Here is an 18,112-nt window from a genome sequence, read left to right on the forward strand (position 1 = left end):
GGCTTGACGCACACAGGAAGGCATGTGTGCCATGAGTGCTGTGCGTGTGCCTCAGGTGGATGTGTGCTGCTGCTCTCCGCCTCTCCACCTCTCCGCCTCTGAGAACTCCAGCTCTTCAAACAGTCCAAGGATTATTCACTTTGGTGATTATCCTAGTGGATGGCGAGTGGCTCTAAACTCTGTGGAACACGTGGCTTTTTCTTTCTGCAGAAGTTGAATAGGATTGATTTAGTCCTTCAGTGAGAGAACTATTTTCACCTGGCTGTGGGGTATCCTGACCAGGTTCTTTGGGGGTCACACTTCCAGGACAGGTGTGTGGAGACTAAGGGGCACATGGGTCACTGAGTGTGTGTGTCTGTCCCTGGCAGGTGGTCTCAGCAGCCCTGTGTGACGCCTTCTGTCACAGAGAGTCCTCGGGAGGATGTTCCTATGGGCAGGAAGTAAAGGAGCTCAGGGATCAGGAGGTGAGAGAAGGTACGGTACCCTTTATACTTTACACAACAGAAAGCATCAAGGGACAGATGTATGATGCACTTCTGAAAAGTTTGTAATTTTGTTTTTGAAAGGGAATAACAGACAAAACTTAAGACATGAAATTTGTCACCGTAACAAATGCTTCGTAAATCTGACTCTGAGTTTTATCTTTTATTGTCTTTTATTATCAGAATTCTAGTTAATGTCATTATACTTACATCTGTAACAAGCTTTACTAAACGTGGGTTGTGCTTAATTCTACAGTGTCTGACTATTTCTTGTTGATTTGTAAAAGCTTTTCAGCTTTTTTACATCGATGAGAATCAAATTTGTGCACCCAGCTTTAAGCTACAATAATTTTGAATAAAAGTGAAAATCTGTTGTATTTGGAAACAACTAATCCACCCATGAAAGTACTTTTTTCTTCAAAAGGCCTAAGGGAAAATAAAAACTAATAATTTTAGCCTCCAGATATCTCATTATCTACTGGTCTACCAGTCAACAGTTATATTAGCTATGACATTTTCACATTATTCATGAGGGAAAGTAAATCACATGATCAGTGTGCAAAATGTTCAAAATAATTTATTTAAAACGTTACATGTCCATGCCTAAGAGGAGAGAGAATTCATATTGACCCTTAAAAAGCTATTGATTATTTATTGATTTGACTAATGCCATTTGATCAAGCCAGATGGCCTCATGATGCATGCTTAGTAAATGCTAAAAGAGCTTTTAGGGGTGAAATTACTTGTCACTCTGTGTGTATGTGTGTGTGTGTGGGGGGGGTGGCTGCGTGTGTTGTAATGTATGTATCAGGACTATTTATCAGAAGGTCCGGGAATATGACGTGCTAGACAAGAGGAAGACAGTGACAGCACTGAAGGCTGGGGAGGACAGAGCTATTCTCCTTGGACTCAGCATGATCCTCTTCTCTGTGATGATGTACTTTGTGCTGGGCATTACCATTGTGCGCTCCTACTCAGACAGGTAATGTGCTCTCACTCACCAAGTCAATCACAATGTCCTGGTGTTTGTTTTCTTTGGTACTTACAAATGTAGCCACATGCAAGCCTCATTTTCTTGCATGTCAAAGAAAAAGCGGCTGTTAGATCTTCATCATGTGTCACCATGTGTATTTTACTTTGGCTATTATTATTATTATTACAATTTTTTTAACCAGGTAAGCCAGTTGAGAACAAGATCTCATTTACAACTGCGACCTGGCCAAGATAAAGCAAAGCAGTGTGATAAAAACAACAACAACACAGAGTTACACATGGGATAAACACAAACATACAATCAATAACACAATAGAAAATCTATATACAGTGTATGCAAATGTAGTAAGTTATGGGGATAAGGCAATAAATAGGCCATAGTGCACTGGAGTGATAGATGTGCAGAAGATGATGTGCAAATAGAGATACTGGGGTGCAAATGAGCAAAATAAATAACAATATGGGGATAAGGTAGTTGGGTGGGCTAATTACAAATGGGCTGTGTACAGGTGTAGTGATCGGTAAGCTGCTCTGACAACTGATGCTTAAAGTTAGTGAGGGAGATAAGAGTCTCCAGCTTCAAAGATTTTTGCAGTTCGTTCCAGTCATTAGCAGCAGAGAACTGGAAGGAGTGGCGGCCAAAGGAGGTGTTGGCTTTGGGAATGACCAGTGAGATATACCTGCTGGAGCGCATACTACGGGTGGGTGTTGCTATGGTGACCAATGAGCTAAGATAAGGCGAGGATTTGCCTAGCAGGTTTGGCGACGAATATGTAGTGAGGGCCAGCCAACGAGAGCGTACAGGTCACAATGGTGGGTAGTATATGGGGCTTTGGTGACAAAACGGATGGCACTGTGATAGACTACATCCAATTTGCTGAGTAGTTGGAGGCTATTTTGTAAATGACATCGCCGAAGTCATGGATCGGTAGGAGGGGGGGGGGCATGGCCATGTTGCAGCGGAGGGTGCAGAGCTGGTGGTCGGGGTAGGGGTTGCCAGGTGGAAAGCATGGCCAGCCGTAGCAAAATGCTTATTCAAATTCTCGATTATCGTAGATTTATCGGTGGTGACAGTGTTTCCTAGCCTCAGTGCAGTGGGCAGCTGGGAGGAGGTGCTCTTATTCTCCATGGACTTTACAGTGTCCCAAAACCTTTTGGAGTTAGTGTTACAGGATGCAAATTTCTGTTTGAAAAAGCTAGCCTTTGCTTTCCTAACTGATTGTTTATATTGGTTCCTGATTTCCCTGAAAAGTTGCATATCGCGAGGGCAGTTTGATGCTAATGCAGTACGCCACAGGATGTTTTTGTGCTGGTCAAGGGCAGTCAAGTCTGTGGTGAACCAGGGGCTATGTCTGTTCTTAGTTCTGCATTTTTTGAATGGGGCATGCTTATTTAAGATGGAGAGGAAAGCACTTTTAAAGAACAACCAGGCATCCTCTACTGACGGAATGAGGTCAATATCCTCCAGGATACCCGGGCCAGGTCAATTAGAAAGGCCTGCTCTCTGAAGTGTTTTAGGAAGCGTTTGACAGTGATGAGTAGTGGTCTTTTGACCGCGGACCCATTACGGATGCAGGCAATGAGTCAGTGATCGCTGAGATCCTGGTTGAAGACAGCAGAGGTGTATTTAGAGGGTAAATTAGTCAGGATGATATCTATGAGGGTGCCCATTTTTACGGATTTAGGGTTGTACCTGGTAGGTTCCTTGATAATTTGTGTGAGATTGAGGGTATCTACACTGCTCAAAAAAATAAAGGGAACACTTAAACAACACATCCTAGATCTGAATGAATGAAATAATCTTATTAAATACTTTTTTCTTTACATAGTTGAATGTGCTGACAACAAAATCACACAAAAATTATCACTGGAAATCAAATGTATCAACCCATGGAGGTCTGGATTTGGAGTCACCCTCAAAATTAAAGTGGAAAACCACACTACAGGCTGATCCAACTTTGATGTAATGTCCTTAAAACAAGTCAAAATGAGGCTCAGTAGTGTGTGTGGCCTCCACGTGCCTGTATGACCTCCCTATAACGCCTGGGCATGCTCCTGATGAGGTGGCGGATGGTCTCCTGAGGTATCTCCTCCCAGACCTGGACTAAAGCATCCGCCAACTCCTGGACAGTCTGTGGTGCAACGTGGCGTTGGTGGATGGAGCGAGACATGATGTCCCAGATGTGCTCAATTGGATTCAGGTCTGGGGAACGGACGGGCCAGTCCATAGCATCAATGCCTTCCTCTTGCAGGAACTGCTGACACACTCCAGCCACATGAGGTCTAGCATTGTCTTGCATTAGGAGGAACCCAGGGCCAACCGCACCAGCATATGGTCTCACAAGGGGTCTGAGGATCTCATCTCGGTACCTAATGGCAGTCAGGCTACCTCTGGCGAGCACATGGAGGGCTGTGCGGCCCCCCAAAGAAATGCCACCCCACACCATGACTGACCCACCGCCAAACCGGTCATGCTGGAGGATGTTGCAGGCAGCAGAACGTTCTCCACGGCGTCTCCAGACTCTGTCACGTCTGTCACATGTGCTCAGTGTGAACCTGCTTTCATCTGTGAAGAGCACAGGGCGCCAGTGGCGAATTTGCCAATCTTGGTGTTCTCTGGCAAATGCCAAACGTCCTGCACGGTGTTGGGCTGTAAGCACAACACCCACCTGTGGACGTCGGGCCCTCATACCACCCTCATGGAGTCTGTTTCTGACCGTTTGAGCAGACACATGCACATTTGTGGCCTGCTGGAGGTCATTTTGCAGGGCTCTGGCAGTGCTCCCCCTGCTCCTCCTTGCACAAAGACGGAGGTAGCGGTCCTGCTGCTGGGTTGTTGCCCTCCTACGGCCTCCTCCACGTCTCCTGATGTACTGGCCTGGCTCCTGGTAGCGCCTCCATGCTCTGGACACTACGCTGACAGACACAGCAAACCTTCTTGCCACAGCTCGCATTGATGTGCCATCCTGGATGAGCTGCACTACCTGAGCCACTTGTGTGGGTTGTAGACTCTGTCTCATGCTACCACTAGAGTGAAAGCACCGCCAGCATTCAAAAGTGACCAAAACATCAGCCAGGAAGCATAGGAACTGAGAAGTGGTCTGTGCTCACCACCTGCAGAACCACTTCTTTATTGGGGGTGTCTTGCTAATTGCCTATAATTTCCACCTGTTGTCTATTCCATTTGCACAACAGCATGTGAAATGTATTGTCAATCAGTGTTGCTTCCTAAGTGGACAGTTTGATTTCACAGAAGTGTGATTGACTTGGAGTTACATTGTGTTGTTTAAGTGTTCCCTTTATTTTTTTGAGCAGTGTAGTTTAGATTGTAGGACGGCCGGGGTGTTAAGCATATCCCAGTTTAGGTCACCAAGCAGTACGAACTCTGAGGATAGATGGGGTGCAATCAATTCACATATGGTGTCCAGGGCACAGCTGGGGTCTGAGGGGGGTCTGTAGAAAGCGGCAACAGTGAGAGACTTATTTCTGGAAAGGTGGATTTTTAGAAGTAGAAGCTAAAACTGTTTGGGCACAGACCTGGATAGTATGATAGAGCTCTGCAGGCTATCTCTACAGTAGATTGCAACTCCGCCCCTTTTGGCAGTTCTATCTAGACGGAACATTTTGTAGTTGGGGATGGAAATGTCAGAGTTTTTTGTGGCCTTCCCAAGCCAGGAGTCAGACACTGCTAGAACATCCGGGTTGATGGGGTGTGCTAACACAGTGAATAACTCAAACTTAGGGAGGAGGCTTCTGATGTTAACATGCAAGATACCAAGCTTTTACGGTTACAGAAGTCAACAAATGATAGCGCCTGGGGAGTAGGAGTGATACTGGGTGCTACAGGGCCTGGGTTGACCTCTACATCACCAGAGGAACAGAGGAAGAGTAGAATAAGGATACGGCTAAAGGCTTTAAGAACTGGTCTTCTAGTGCGTTGGGTACAGAGAATAAAAGGGGCAGATTTCTGGGCGTTGTAGAATAGATTCTTTTTATTCAGTGAAATTGAATAAAAAGAACTAACCGAAACAGCAATAGGCAAGGCATATTGACATGGGAGAGGCATAAAGCAATCACAGGTGTTATTCGAGAGAGCTAAGACAACAACTGGTAATGGCGACGAAAGTTTGGGCTGAGGCTAAACAGATAAACAGGACAGATAAAAAGGATGGGGTACCATGGAAAGGAATGGTCCAGCAGGCATCAGCTGTGTAGCTGAGGGATCATAAGGTCCAGTGAACAGCAATAAGTGAGTGGGAGCAGTTCGATGGCTGCTACAGCACAGGCGAGCAGGAGGCACGGCTGTTGATTGCATGTGCTAGCGGGCAGGGGCAAGCAGATGGATCTTTGTGGTCGTCGCAACTGGAAGCCTGTTGAAACCACATCAGACGATTACGTCGGCAGACCAGTCGTGATGGATCATCGGGGCTCCGTGTCGACACTAAGAGGTCCCGTCCGGTTGACAGAGAGGTAGATAGCCGGGAGATGGGCCTGGCTCGAGGCTAGCTCAAGGCTAACTGGTGCTTGCTTCGGTACAGTAGTGATTAGCCAACAACAACATCCATTCGGTTGCAGCTAGCTAGTTGCGATGATCCGGTGTTAAGGTCCAGTGATTCAGTGATTCCGGCAGAAAATCCGATATGTTCTGGGTCGATATAGCGCGCTGTGCAGACTGTGCAGACTGGCCGATAATTGTCCAGGCTAGAGCTGGCTGGTAGGTAGTGCTGGCCACGGACTATGGTGAAAACCACTAACGGTGGCTAATAGCAAGTAGCTAGTTAGCTGGCTAGTTTCAGCCGGAGGTTCTAGATAAAAAGGTATAAGAAATAATAATAGAATCTGTTCCACATTGGGTGAGGCGGGTTGCAGGAAAGTATATTTAGTTGAAGGATGAAAAGTGAGATTGAGAAATATATACGAAAAAAACAAAAAACTGGCTATTTACACGAGCACACTACAGAATACACGACCGCACTGCTACGCCATCTTGGATTAACGTCTAGGATAATGTCTCAAATGCTGTCTGAACTGTCACTGAAACACACCAGTTAGCCAAACTGTCTGTAAAGTACAACCACATAATCCCTCTATATTAGCCCCTCCCGGGAGCTACAACTCGGTAGCTAAAACTGTGCATTCCAAAATGGTGTGGTCCCTCTATACTTTAGTTGTGGACATAAATTGCAGTCAGAGGCAATTAAGATGCCAGCTGCAGCTGAGGCTTATGAGTAGCATTTGCACTATGAGCTCAATGGAACTGTTACAGCACGCATGCAGGGGACACAGGGGACAAACTTCAGCACACAATAGCCTATCACAATACAGCATCAATTACACTGCAAGACGCCAATGTCATTCTAAACCACAGTGTGCTGCTATTTTTTATTTAATTCCACCTCAAGTCTTTCCTTTTCTATTTGGATTCAGTGAAAAAGGCTTTCATTTTCAAAGGCAGTGCAACATTTATCCTATAGGAGAAAGTGAAAAGCAAGTTATTCAAAATAGATGACAGAGATATTCAAAAGGGACAGACATTGCTGGATTACTTTTCCCTAGATCTAAGATCAATTTCCAAATATCAGTACGTAAAGCATGCTGGGATATTCAAGAGGTTAAGAGACACCGGTAAAGTGGACAGACTTTGGAATTTAGCTAGAGATAATCACTACAATCTGCTATTTGCTAGTGTTGTCGATCTTTTCTCCCATTTCTACTATTCAACTGATTCAGTCTGCTTCATATCATGCAGTCTCTCGCAAATTCCTACAACCTCTCCTTTTTCATTTAATTCAATGTTAGTCATGGGTGTTGTGTTGTTGAATACAGTTGTTCTTGATGTTGAACTAACTTGTGTGGCATCCAGACAGCAATATTTCGGAGGGCACCTGGGTAGAGCTATACACAGGTCAGTAACTCTTTAATTCTGCTCCCAACCCTGTCCACCCCCATGCAATGCCATGTAGTGTGTGGACGGAGGAATCCAGCTGCACTGTGCTCAACTCCACCATCGTGGCAGAGATTAACTGTACCTACAGCTGTGGCTCCGAGTGCTGGAAAAGCTCCAAGTACCCATGCCTACAGGTGTTTGTCAGTCTCAACACATCCGGGAAGGTCGTCCGACTCTCCCACAATGAGGAGGCACAGGACACCAACCCAGAGGTGAGACAGAGGACATGCCTAAACGTAACATGTCTAATAGTAACCCTTTATTTCATTGTCCTGCTTCAGCTACAGTAATATACACCTGGTTTTACTCATCTTTACTAAGAAATGATGTGGTAGCAATGTGCAATCAAATGATTCAATACAAAACAGTACATTAGCACAGCTATGAAATATGTATTTACCATATAATTAATTTAATGTAGGGCAATTCCACGATAAGAGTGATGCTGAAACTCAGATTTTTCACTTTAAAATGTCAAACAAAAACCAATGATTGTAAAGTTAAACAAACCATACAACTCTATGCACAAGTACTACTTTTAACAATTTCCACTGAAAATTGTACAAAAACACATTTACTTGAAGAACAGTGCAGATGCAAATTTGGTAACAGAATGGTGGCACCAACAGCACAAACCGTCATTCTGTTACCAAACTTTGCATCCCCACAAGACACAAATTGGTTGAATCAACGTTGTTTCAACGTAATTTGTCAACGTATTGTGACGTAGACTCATACATTCTATTTTTAAAATATGTTGAATTTGTACCTTTGAAACAATCCGAAAAAAAGTTATAGGTTGGGCAGCACCTCTTACTGGAGAATTGATCAATCTACAGCTATTCATTTGGTATCCCATCCAGGGTTCTAACCACGCCCAGTCCTTCTTAGCTTTGATATTTGTCCCTGACTACTACCAATGTGCTACCATGAGAATGATTATTGAGAGATCTCTTAATAACTAAATATATTCACTGTGTTGCTATCGAAGTCATTCCAAAGGGTAGGCTTAACAAAGCAAATAAAATGTTACCATATTTTATAAGTCATATATCATCAATGATACTATTTAGGCCTATACAGTGCATTCGGAAAGTATTCAGACCCCTTGACTTTTTCCACATTTTGTTAAGTTACAGCCTTATTCTAAAAAGGATTAAATCGTTTTTTTCCCTCATCATTTTCCTACACACAATACCCCATAATGACAATGCAAAAACAGGTTTTAAGAAATTTTCGCAAATGTATTAAAAATAAAAAACAGAAATACCTTATTTACATAAGTATTCAGACCCTTTGCTATGAGACTCTACATGTAGAGTCTCATAGCAAAGGGTCTGAATACTTATGTAAATAAGGTATTTCCGATTTCCGATGGTCACTCTGACAGAGCTCCAGAGTTCCTCTGTGTAGATAGGAGAACCTTCCAGAAGGACAACCATCTCTGCAGCACTCCACCAATCAGGCCTTTATGGTAGAGTGGCCAGATGGAAGCCACTCCTCAGTAAAAAGGCACATGACAGCCCACTTGGAGTTTGCCAAAAGGCACCTAAAGGACTCTCAGACCATGAGAAACAAGATTCTCTGTTGCCAAGTATCACATCTGGAGGAAACCTGGCACCATCCCTACGGTGAAGCATGGTGGTGGCAGCATCTTGCTGTGGGTATATTTTTCAGCGGCAGGGACTGGGAGACTAGTCAGGATTGAGGGAAAGATTAATGGAGCAAAGTACAGAGAGATCCTTGATGAAAACCTGCTCCAAAGCGCTTAGTACCTCAGACTGGGGCAAAGGTTCACCTTCCAACAGGACAACGACCCTAAGCACACAGCCAAGACGACGCAGGAGTGGATTCGGGACAAGTCTCTGAATGTCCTTGACTGTCCCTGCCAGTCCTGTAAATAGCTGTGCAGTGACGCTCCCCATTCAACCTGACTGAGCTTGAGAAGATCTGCAGAGAAGAAACTCCCCAAATACGGGTGTGCCAAGCTTGTAGCGTCACACCCAAGAAGACTCAAGGCTGTAATCGCTGCCAAAGGTGCTTCAACAAAGTACTGAGTAAAGGGTCTGAATACTTATGCAAATGTAATATAGTTTTTTATTTTTAATAAATTAGCAGAAATGTCTAACAACCTGTTTTTACTTTGTCATTATGGGTTATTGTGTGTAGATTGATGAGGGGGAAAAACTATTTAATTCATTTTAGAATAAGGCTGTAACATAACAAAATGTGGAAAAAGTCACGGGGTCTGAATACCTTCCGAATGCACTGTATAGCATTTGCAAAGTCATCAACAGCTATTGTTTCAATTCAACCCAGGGTTCAACTAAAAATAGACAATACATATCGGCCTAGGGTTTCTCAACTTTGTTTGATTTCAAATTTAATCTTCAAGTTAATCATTAATATATTGGATTCAAGTCTCCATTTCAAACAAAAATCAAAGTTAAAACCCCCTAAGGTCGATGTCCACTCCCCTGCGGAAATCTAATTAGCATAATAAAAAAGCCCCCATAATAATCTGTCAGTTTAAGATAGAGATAAAATGTAAATGAAAATGATAGAGATAGCTGGTTTTGGATTGGATACGTCTCAATCCACCACATTCACCTATGTCGCACTTCCGCATCTGCGGTGAATGGTGACAGAGCTAGAGCGGTGTTTGTCAGACCATGATAAATCCCGAAATTCTCATAAAATCGTCTGTAGCGTCCGAATGGTTTGGCCTACAAAGTATTATGACCCCTCTATGGAAAGATGAGACATACAGTACCAGTCAAAAGTTTGGACACACCTACTCATTCCAGGGTTTTTCTTTATTTTTACTATTTCCTACATTGTAGAATAATAGTGAAGACATCAACACTATGAAAGAACACATATGGAATCATGTAGTAACCAAAAAAGTGTTAAACAAATCAAAATATATTTTATATTTGAGATTCTTCAAATAGCCACCCTTTGCCTTGATGACAGCTTTGAACACTCTTGGCATTCTCTCAACCAGCTTCACCTGGAATGCTTTTCCAACAGTCTTGAAGGAGTTCCCACATATGCTGAGCACTTGTTGGCTGCTTTTCCTTCACTCTGCGGTCCGACTCATCCCAAACCATCTCAATAGGGTTGAGGTCGGGGGATTGTGCAGGCCAGGTCATCTGTTGCAGCACTCCAAAACCCTCCTTCTTGGTAAAATAGCCCTTACACAGCCTGGAGGTGTGTTGGGTCATTGTCCTGTTGAAAAACAAATTATAGTCCCACTAAGCCCAAACCAGATGGGATGGCGTATCGCTGCAGAATGCTGTGGTAGCCATGCTGGTTAAGTGTGCCTTCAATTCTAAATAAATCACTGACAGTGTCACCAGCAAAGCACCCCCACACCATAACACCTCCTCCTCCATGCTTTACGGTGGGAAAACAAATGCAGAGATCATCCGTTCACCCACACCGCGTCTCACAAAGACACGGCGGTTGGAACCAATAATCTCCAATTTGAACTCCAGACCAAAGGACATATGTCCACCGGTCTAATGTCCATTGTTCGTGTTTCTATGCCCAAGCAAGTCTCTTCTTCTTATTGGTGTCCTTTAGTAGTGGTTCCTTTGCAACAATTTGACCATGAAGGCCTGATTCACACAGTCTCCTCTGAACAGTTGATGTTGAGATGTGTCTGTTACTTGAACTCTGTGAAGCATTTATTTGGGCAGCAATTTCGGAGGCTGGTAACTCTAATGAACTTATCCTCTGCAGCAGAGGTAACTCTGGGTCTTCCATTCCTGTGGCGGTCCTCATGAGAGCCAGTTTCATCATAGCTCTTGATGGTTTTTGTGACTGCACTTGAAGAAACTTTCAAAGTTCTGGAAATGGTCCGTATTGACTGACCTTCATGTCATGATTCCATATGTGTTCTTTCATAGTGTTGATGTCTTCACTATTATTCTACAATGTAAAAAATAGTAAAAAATAAAGAAAAACCCTTGAATAAGTAGGTGTGTCCAAACTTATGACTGGTAGTGTACATGTCGGTTGTTTTGCTCTAGGACACCCACAGGCTTCACAAGACTCATCTAAAGGTCCCCCGGTACCAGTTGAAAAAGTGAATGGAAGATAACTGTGTGTGCACTTTGTGTTCAAAAACACTATTGTTGCACACAAAGTGAGTCCGTACAACTTATTATGTGATTTGTTAAGCACATTTTTACTCCTGAACTTATTTAGGCTTGCCATAACAAAGGGGTTAAATACTTATGAACTCAAGACATTTCAACCTTTCATTTTTAATGAATTAGTAAACATTTCTAAATACATAATTCCACTTTGACATTATGGGGTATTGTATGTAGGCCAGTGACACAAAATATCAATGTAATCCATTTTAAATTCAGGCTGTAGCACAACAAAATGTGGAAAAAGTCAAGGGGTGTGAATACTTTCTGAAGGCATTGTATGTTGGATTCAAGTCTCCAACTAAACCAAAAATAAAAGTTATAGGATTAAGCCAGTGGCTCAGTTGAAACTATCCAGGCATTAGATATCCTTCAAATGATATTTGGTTGCGTTGTCAACCAAACACAATTCAATATTTATTTTGTAATAAAGTAAATAGCCTCAATTTAAGGTTATCTTACAAACTAATGTAACAATATTTATTCAACCTTAAAATGAGTAACACATCCATGGCCACGTATTGAGGTTAGCCTACTGTAACTATAAATGTCTTCTTATGTAATCATAGAAAGCGTGCATGTTCAAGATAGCATGCAAAGCTTCACAATTGCTATAATAGTCTTCACAGAATCTCTAACAGAATTGATCACTTGCTCTATGTACTTTTAATGCACACGTCAAATTCATTCCACGGAGTGCCAAGTGTCTGCGGGTTTTCGCTCCTCCCTTGTACTTGATTGATGAATTAAGGTCACTAGTTAGTAAGGAACTCCCCTCACCTGGTTGTCTAGGTCTTAATCTAAAGGAAAAACCAAAAACCAGAAGACACTAGCCCCTCCATGGAATGAGTTTGACACCGCTGTTTTAATGTAATCTCAACCACAATCCAGGTCATTTGGTTGTGCTATTAGATAAAGCACAGTGATAAAACATGAACTTGTTGTATAAACACAAAATATCTGACATTGTATTACCATTTGAACTTTTTTGTGCTTTTTAAATAGTTGGAAGCGCAGTGAAAACACATTTAGATGACAACTAAACCAAAAATCAGACATTGTTTTTTCATTGGAATTTGGTTATGCTTTTAGATGGTTGAAAGCAGAGTGACAACTCATTGGGAATTCAACAAACTTCTGGCTGCCTTTTTGAGTGGGTGAATAAAGGTTGAAATCTCATTGATCAACATCTCAACCAAATATTACCCAAATTTCCACATTGAAATTATGTGGTGTGCCCAGTTGGTCTGCACTGGTCTTCAAGTAATAGTTTTTGTAAAATTGTCTGTAGAAATTGTTAAAAGTAGTCCTTGTGCATAGAGTTGTATTGTTTGTTTAACTTTGCAATCATTGGTTTTTCTTTGACATACATTTTTAAGTGAAAAATATAATAAAGCAACATTTTATTAACTGTTATCTGATTCTCAGCGTCACTCTGTCACGTGGAATTGCCCTGTAACAATGAGAAAACAATATGGTTTAATCCACCCTAATTCACTACAAAGAAATAAATAGTTCATCACAATAAAAACCATGGAAACGAAAGGACCCCAAGAGTTCTAATTAACTTCAGACGACTCCACCTCACTACATTACTTGAGGGGATGGAAAAAACTTGCAGCTGAAAACAAATTCTAGAGGTTAAATTCCAATTCAACTCATCCAAGACACACACTTAACCCACCGTATTCATAATAAAGCTGTCTTTGTTCTCTTAGTGCTTCTATGTGCCCAAATGTCGGAAGGACTACAATGCGATCCATACTGTAGTCATGAACATCTCGGAGCGTCTGAAAACACAGCAGCAGGTGCTGTGTTACATGGACCCAGGTGAACAGCAGGACAATGCTCTACTGACACGCATCTATGGACGATTGGCAGTGTTCCACTCACTCTTTTGGCCCACCTGCACCCTCATTGGTGGAACCATCATCATCGCCATGGTGAAGCTCACCCAGTACCTGTCCATCATGTGTGAACAGGTGGGCAGGATCAAAAGGTGAGAGAAAGGCCAGCGACAGGGGACAGGGGCCAGGCTACAAGGCCAGGGGAGAGGGGCCAGGCTACAAGGCCAGGGGACAGGGGCCAAGCTACAGGGGCCAAGGGATAGGCTACAGTAGCAGCACAAGCCCCTGGTCTTCATACGCAGCATAGGAACCTTATGGAAGCTCTTTATGTTCCATTTGAGCTAAAGACTTGTGTATGAGAGCTGAGTGACAGACAGAGTGACAGGGGATCTGGGGGCTTACATTCCCCATATGACTTCTCTGGTTCCTCTGAGGAAAGCAATAGGACTGATATGGGCTCCCGGCAGCTGTCATGGCAGGTGAAAGTCAATTACTTTGGGGCACACTGATTTTTCCTGGGATCTCTTTTCGGCATCTCCTTAAGTGGCACAATCATACAAAGTGATGGCTTTAAAGAAGTGGCCAACACTGGACCTGAGCTGCCCTTGAACCCCTAGGCAGCTTCAATGATTCATTCACACTGTGGCGACAAGGCAGTGACGCCAAGAGAGTTTGCCCGAGACAACCATGTCAAAGCATTGTCCAAAATACTGATCCAAACTTGGCTCCTCGTGTTACTGGTGTTGGGTGGAGGGTTACACAACTACAGGCGGCTGGGCCGACACCCCTGAACAAGGTGTTGACTATCTATGCTGTAACCCTGGGTCTGTAGAGACTCCATTCCAAGCTAATAGTTTGGGATAAACACTTACTTGCAGTATGGTGTAGCAGTAATTACACATCACAATAGGTCTTAGTCACTAGGATGCTTAGATCAACATACAATGCAACTTCCCAGGACAACTGTTCAATACAAAATGCCTTAATTTCTGGCCCTAACACTGTGGTAGACTTTCTCTGAAATGGGTAGATATACTGAGGCCAACTGCGTTTTCAGGGCCTGGGCCTGGTTGCATAAAACACCTTAAGTTAATTTCCCCCTCATCTTTTCCTTTAAAGTTTCCTTAACTTTAAGTCAGTTGCACAAAACATTTTAAGGTAAATTTCCCCCTTAAATTAAGTGAAAAAGTTAAGGGTGCCAAGGAGGTCCTTTAACTGCTTCATTCAGTATGGATATCAATGTAAACAGCATTTGTGGAGGTGAATGTTGCTTTCATCTGCACTGGTGACAAAAGGAAAACATCAACCAGCTAGCTACTTAGCTAAACAATGGAAGGTGCACAATCCATGGCTACAAAGCTAGCTGGCTTGTTGCTATAGCTACTCTGTAAGCTACTGTAGAAATGTGGTTTATTATCTTCTGAAGCAATTTGGTTATCCTGTCTTGATTGTAGAGGTTATATTTAGCTATCTTACAAAATGAAAGCGATCTCTTTGAGGAGAAGTTTAGTCAGTGAATCAGGCTGTCTCCATGGTAACAAGATACTCTTTCTGCCATACATGCCTTCAAACTACCATAAAACCCCTTAAGTATGCCCTTACCTAAGGAAATATTTGAGGGGCGCTATGCAACGTCCTTAAACAATTCCCTTAGGTAAGGGAAAATTAATCCTTAAGGTAAACACTTAAGATGTTTTATATAAAACACCTTAAGTTAATTTTCCAGTTATCTTTTCCCTTAAAGTTTCCTTACCTTTAAGTCAGTTGCCCTGGTTGCAAAAGGAAAACATCAACCAGCAAGCTAGGTGTATAGCTAGCTAGCTAGCTACTTAGCTAAACAATGGAAGGTGCACAATCCATGGCTACAAAGCTACCTGGCTAGCTTGCTAGCTACCTACTATGTGAGTTAACTTAATGTGCTAGAAAGTAATGGAAACAAGTTGAGAAAAAAGTAACTACAAGAAACGTGTTTTATTATTTTCTGAATCAATTTGTTTCTCCTGTCTTGAATGTAGAAGTTCTATTATGTGAACTCCCAAAATAAATGTGATTTATTTGACAAGAGATCACATTCAGACAGTGAATCAGGTCATCTCCATGGTAACCAGAGACTACCGTAAAACCCCTTACCTAAGGGAAACGATTGAGGGGCTCTTAAACAATTCCCATAAGTAAGTGGAAATTAATACTTAAGGGAAAGCCTTAAGGGAAACACTTAAGATGTTTTATGCAATCAGACCCTGGAGCACAAATTTAATTGACAAGAAGAACAAATCCATAATGGAAATGAGTCGTGGCGCATTTTACCATAAATATTCACAGAATGATGATTGCACACATTCAGACCAAACTGGGTAAATATTGACAGTATTTCATTATTGGTTCCATGATCACTATTATTACTGTTTGTTAATATTATTTTGCTGTCACTGTCATCTCATGTTGTCATCAGAAGTTTATCCTTGCCTATAATTGTTACATTATTGTCTGTTTGACTTGCTTTCTTATCAATTGATACAAACCAATTGTACATGAAATTTTGTCTTGCATTCATATATTTAAAGACAAACTCAGCAATTAAAGTACTTCCCTGGTTTGTATTTAGTGATTGTTGGGTTGGTAAAAGTAATTAAAAGGTTCAAGAAATGCACAATAAACTGAGCCTTAGTATAAGAGCAATGTTCATTAACTGATAAACCAACCAAAATGTACTGATATACTGCCTTATTTTATGATTGATAGAGTGTCTGGGTGAACAACTCATGTCTGTCTTCCATTAATCCTACAGTCTACTTAATCATATAAGTGAGGTGATGCTGTTTTAAAGCACAGGTCGGTCCTTGGGATTTGAAGAGTTTCATTCCAAAATGATATATATCCATTTCCATTAGCTTTTACTGTTTAAAGAAATTATAAAAGTGATCGGGGTGTTTTTTTAAACTATCTAATCATGGTATAGGGTTGATCAATGACAGACGTAGTTATTTAAAATATATAACTTGATGGTCTCATTTCAGAGAGACAAATAATCCTGTTTTTTTTGCAAAATGCTATATATCCGCCTCACTCAGAGAAATAAGTTGTACTGCTAGGATTTACACAGTGAAATGTAACAAATAATTACATTTTCTATAAAGAACTGTACACATTTGTGACATCAATATATAAAAAATTATAATCATAATTCAACACAGTAATAAGAGATCTGGATGTAAAATTTGCACATTTAGCAGATGCTATTATCCAGCGTTACTTACAGTAAGTGCATTCATCTTAAGATAGCTAGGTTAGACAACCACATACTGTATCACAGTCAAATATACATGATACGAGCATTCCATTCCAGCTAAACAATGGATATATAGCGTTTTGCTAAAGAACACATTTTCATACACCTCTAAAATCTGATAACAGTAATATTTTACACACTCATGAAAGTATCCATAAGCAATCATTTATGATGAAAAAAACACAAATGTGAAAATGTTTTGCATATACAGTGGCTTGCGAAAGTATTCACCCCCCTTGGCATTTTTACATTTTACAACCTGAAATTGAAAATTATTTTTCAGGGGTTTGTATCATTTGATTTACACAACATGCCCACCACTTTGAAGATGCAAAATATTTTTTCAATACTTTGTAGAGCCACCTTTTGCAGCAATTACAGCTGCAAGTCTCTTGGGGTATGTCTCTATAAGCTTGGCACATCTAGACACTGGGATTTCTGTCCATTCATCAAGGCAAAACTGCTCTAGCTCCTTCAAGTTGGATGGGTTCCGCTGGTGTACAGCAATCTTTAAGTCATACCACAGATTCTCAATTGGATTGAGGTCTGGGCTTTGACTAGGCCATTCCAAGACATTTAAATGTTTCGCCTTAAACCACTCAAGTGTTGCTTTAGCAGTATGCTTAGGGTCGTTGTCCTGCTGGAAGGTGAACCTCCGTCCCAGTCTCAAATCTCTGGAAGACTGAAACAGGTTTCCCTCAAGAATTTCCCTGTATTTAGCGCCATCCATCATTCCTTCAATTCTGACCAGTTTCTCTGTCCCTGCCGATTCAAAACATCCCCACAGCATGATGCTGCCACCACCATGCTTCACTGTGGGGATGGTGTTATTTTCATTACATTTCATCATTTAGCAGACACTCTTATCCAGAGAGACTTACAAATTGGTTCTCGGGGTGATGATAGGTGTTGGGTTTGCGCCAGAAATAGTGTTTTCCTTGATGGCCAAAATGCTCCATTTTATTCTCATCTGACCAGAGTACCTTCTTCCATATGTTTGGAGAGTCTCCCACATGGCTTTTGGCGAACACCAAATGTGTTTGCTTATTTCTTTCTTTAAGCAACTTTTTTCTGGCCACTCTTCCGTAAAGCCCAGCTCTGTGGAGTGTACGGCTTAAAGTGGTCCTGTGGACAGATACTCCAATCTCCGCTGTGGAGCTTTGCAGCTCCTTCAGGGTTATCTTTGGTCTCTTTGTTGCCTCTGATTAATGCCCTCCTTGCCTGGTCCGTGAGTTTTGGTGGGCGGCAGGTTTGTTGTGGTGCCATATTCTTTCCATTTTTTAATAATGGATTTTAATGGTGCTCTGTGGGATGTTCAAAGTTTCAGATATTTTTTATAACCCAACCCTGATCTGTACTCCTCCACAACTTTGTCCCTGACCTGTTTGGAG

The 18,112-nt window shown here is 41.9% G+C and overlaps 1 protein-coding gene across 1 annotated transcript; it reads left to right on the forward strand.

Annotated features, from left to right (window-relative positions):
• Positions 1 to 375: 375 nt before the first annotated feature.
• Positions 376 to 13,588, forward strand: LOC311148537 (calcium-activated potassium channel subunit beta-2-like; the record flags this gene model as incomplete). Its single annotated transcript, XM_084185518.1, has 4 exons — positions 376 to 474; positions 1,294 to 1,464; positions 7,439 to 7,634; positions 13,304 to 13,588. Exons 1-4 carry the CDS (start codon positions 422 to 424, stop codon positions 13,586 to 13,588), a joined length of 705 nt encoding a protein of 234 aa, XP_084041644.1. The 5' UTR covers positions 376 to 421.
• Between the last annotated feature and the right edge of the window lie 4,524 nt (positions 13,589 to 18,112).

This window comes from Coregonus lavaretus (assembly GCF_964263955.1).
Source record: "Coregonus lavaretus genome assembly, chromosome: 21".
NCBI classification, from domain to species: domain Eukaryota; kingdom Metazoa; phylum Chordata; class Actinopteri; order Salmoniformes; family Salmonidae; genus Coregonus; species Coregonus lavaretus.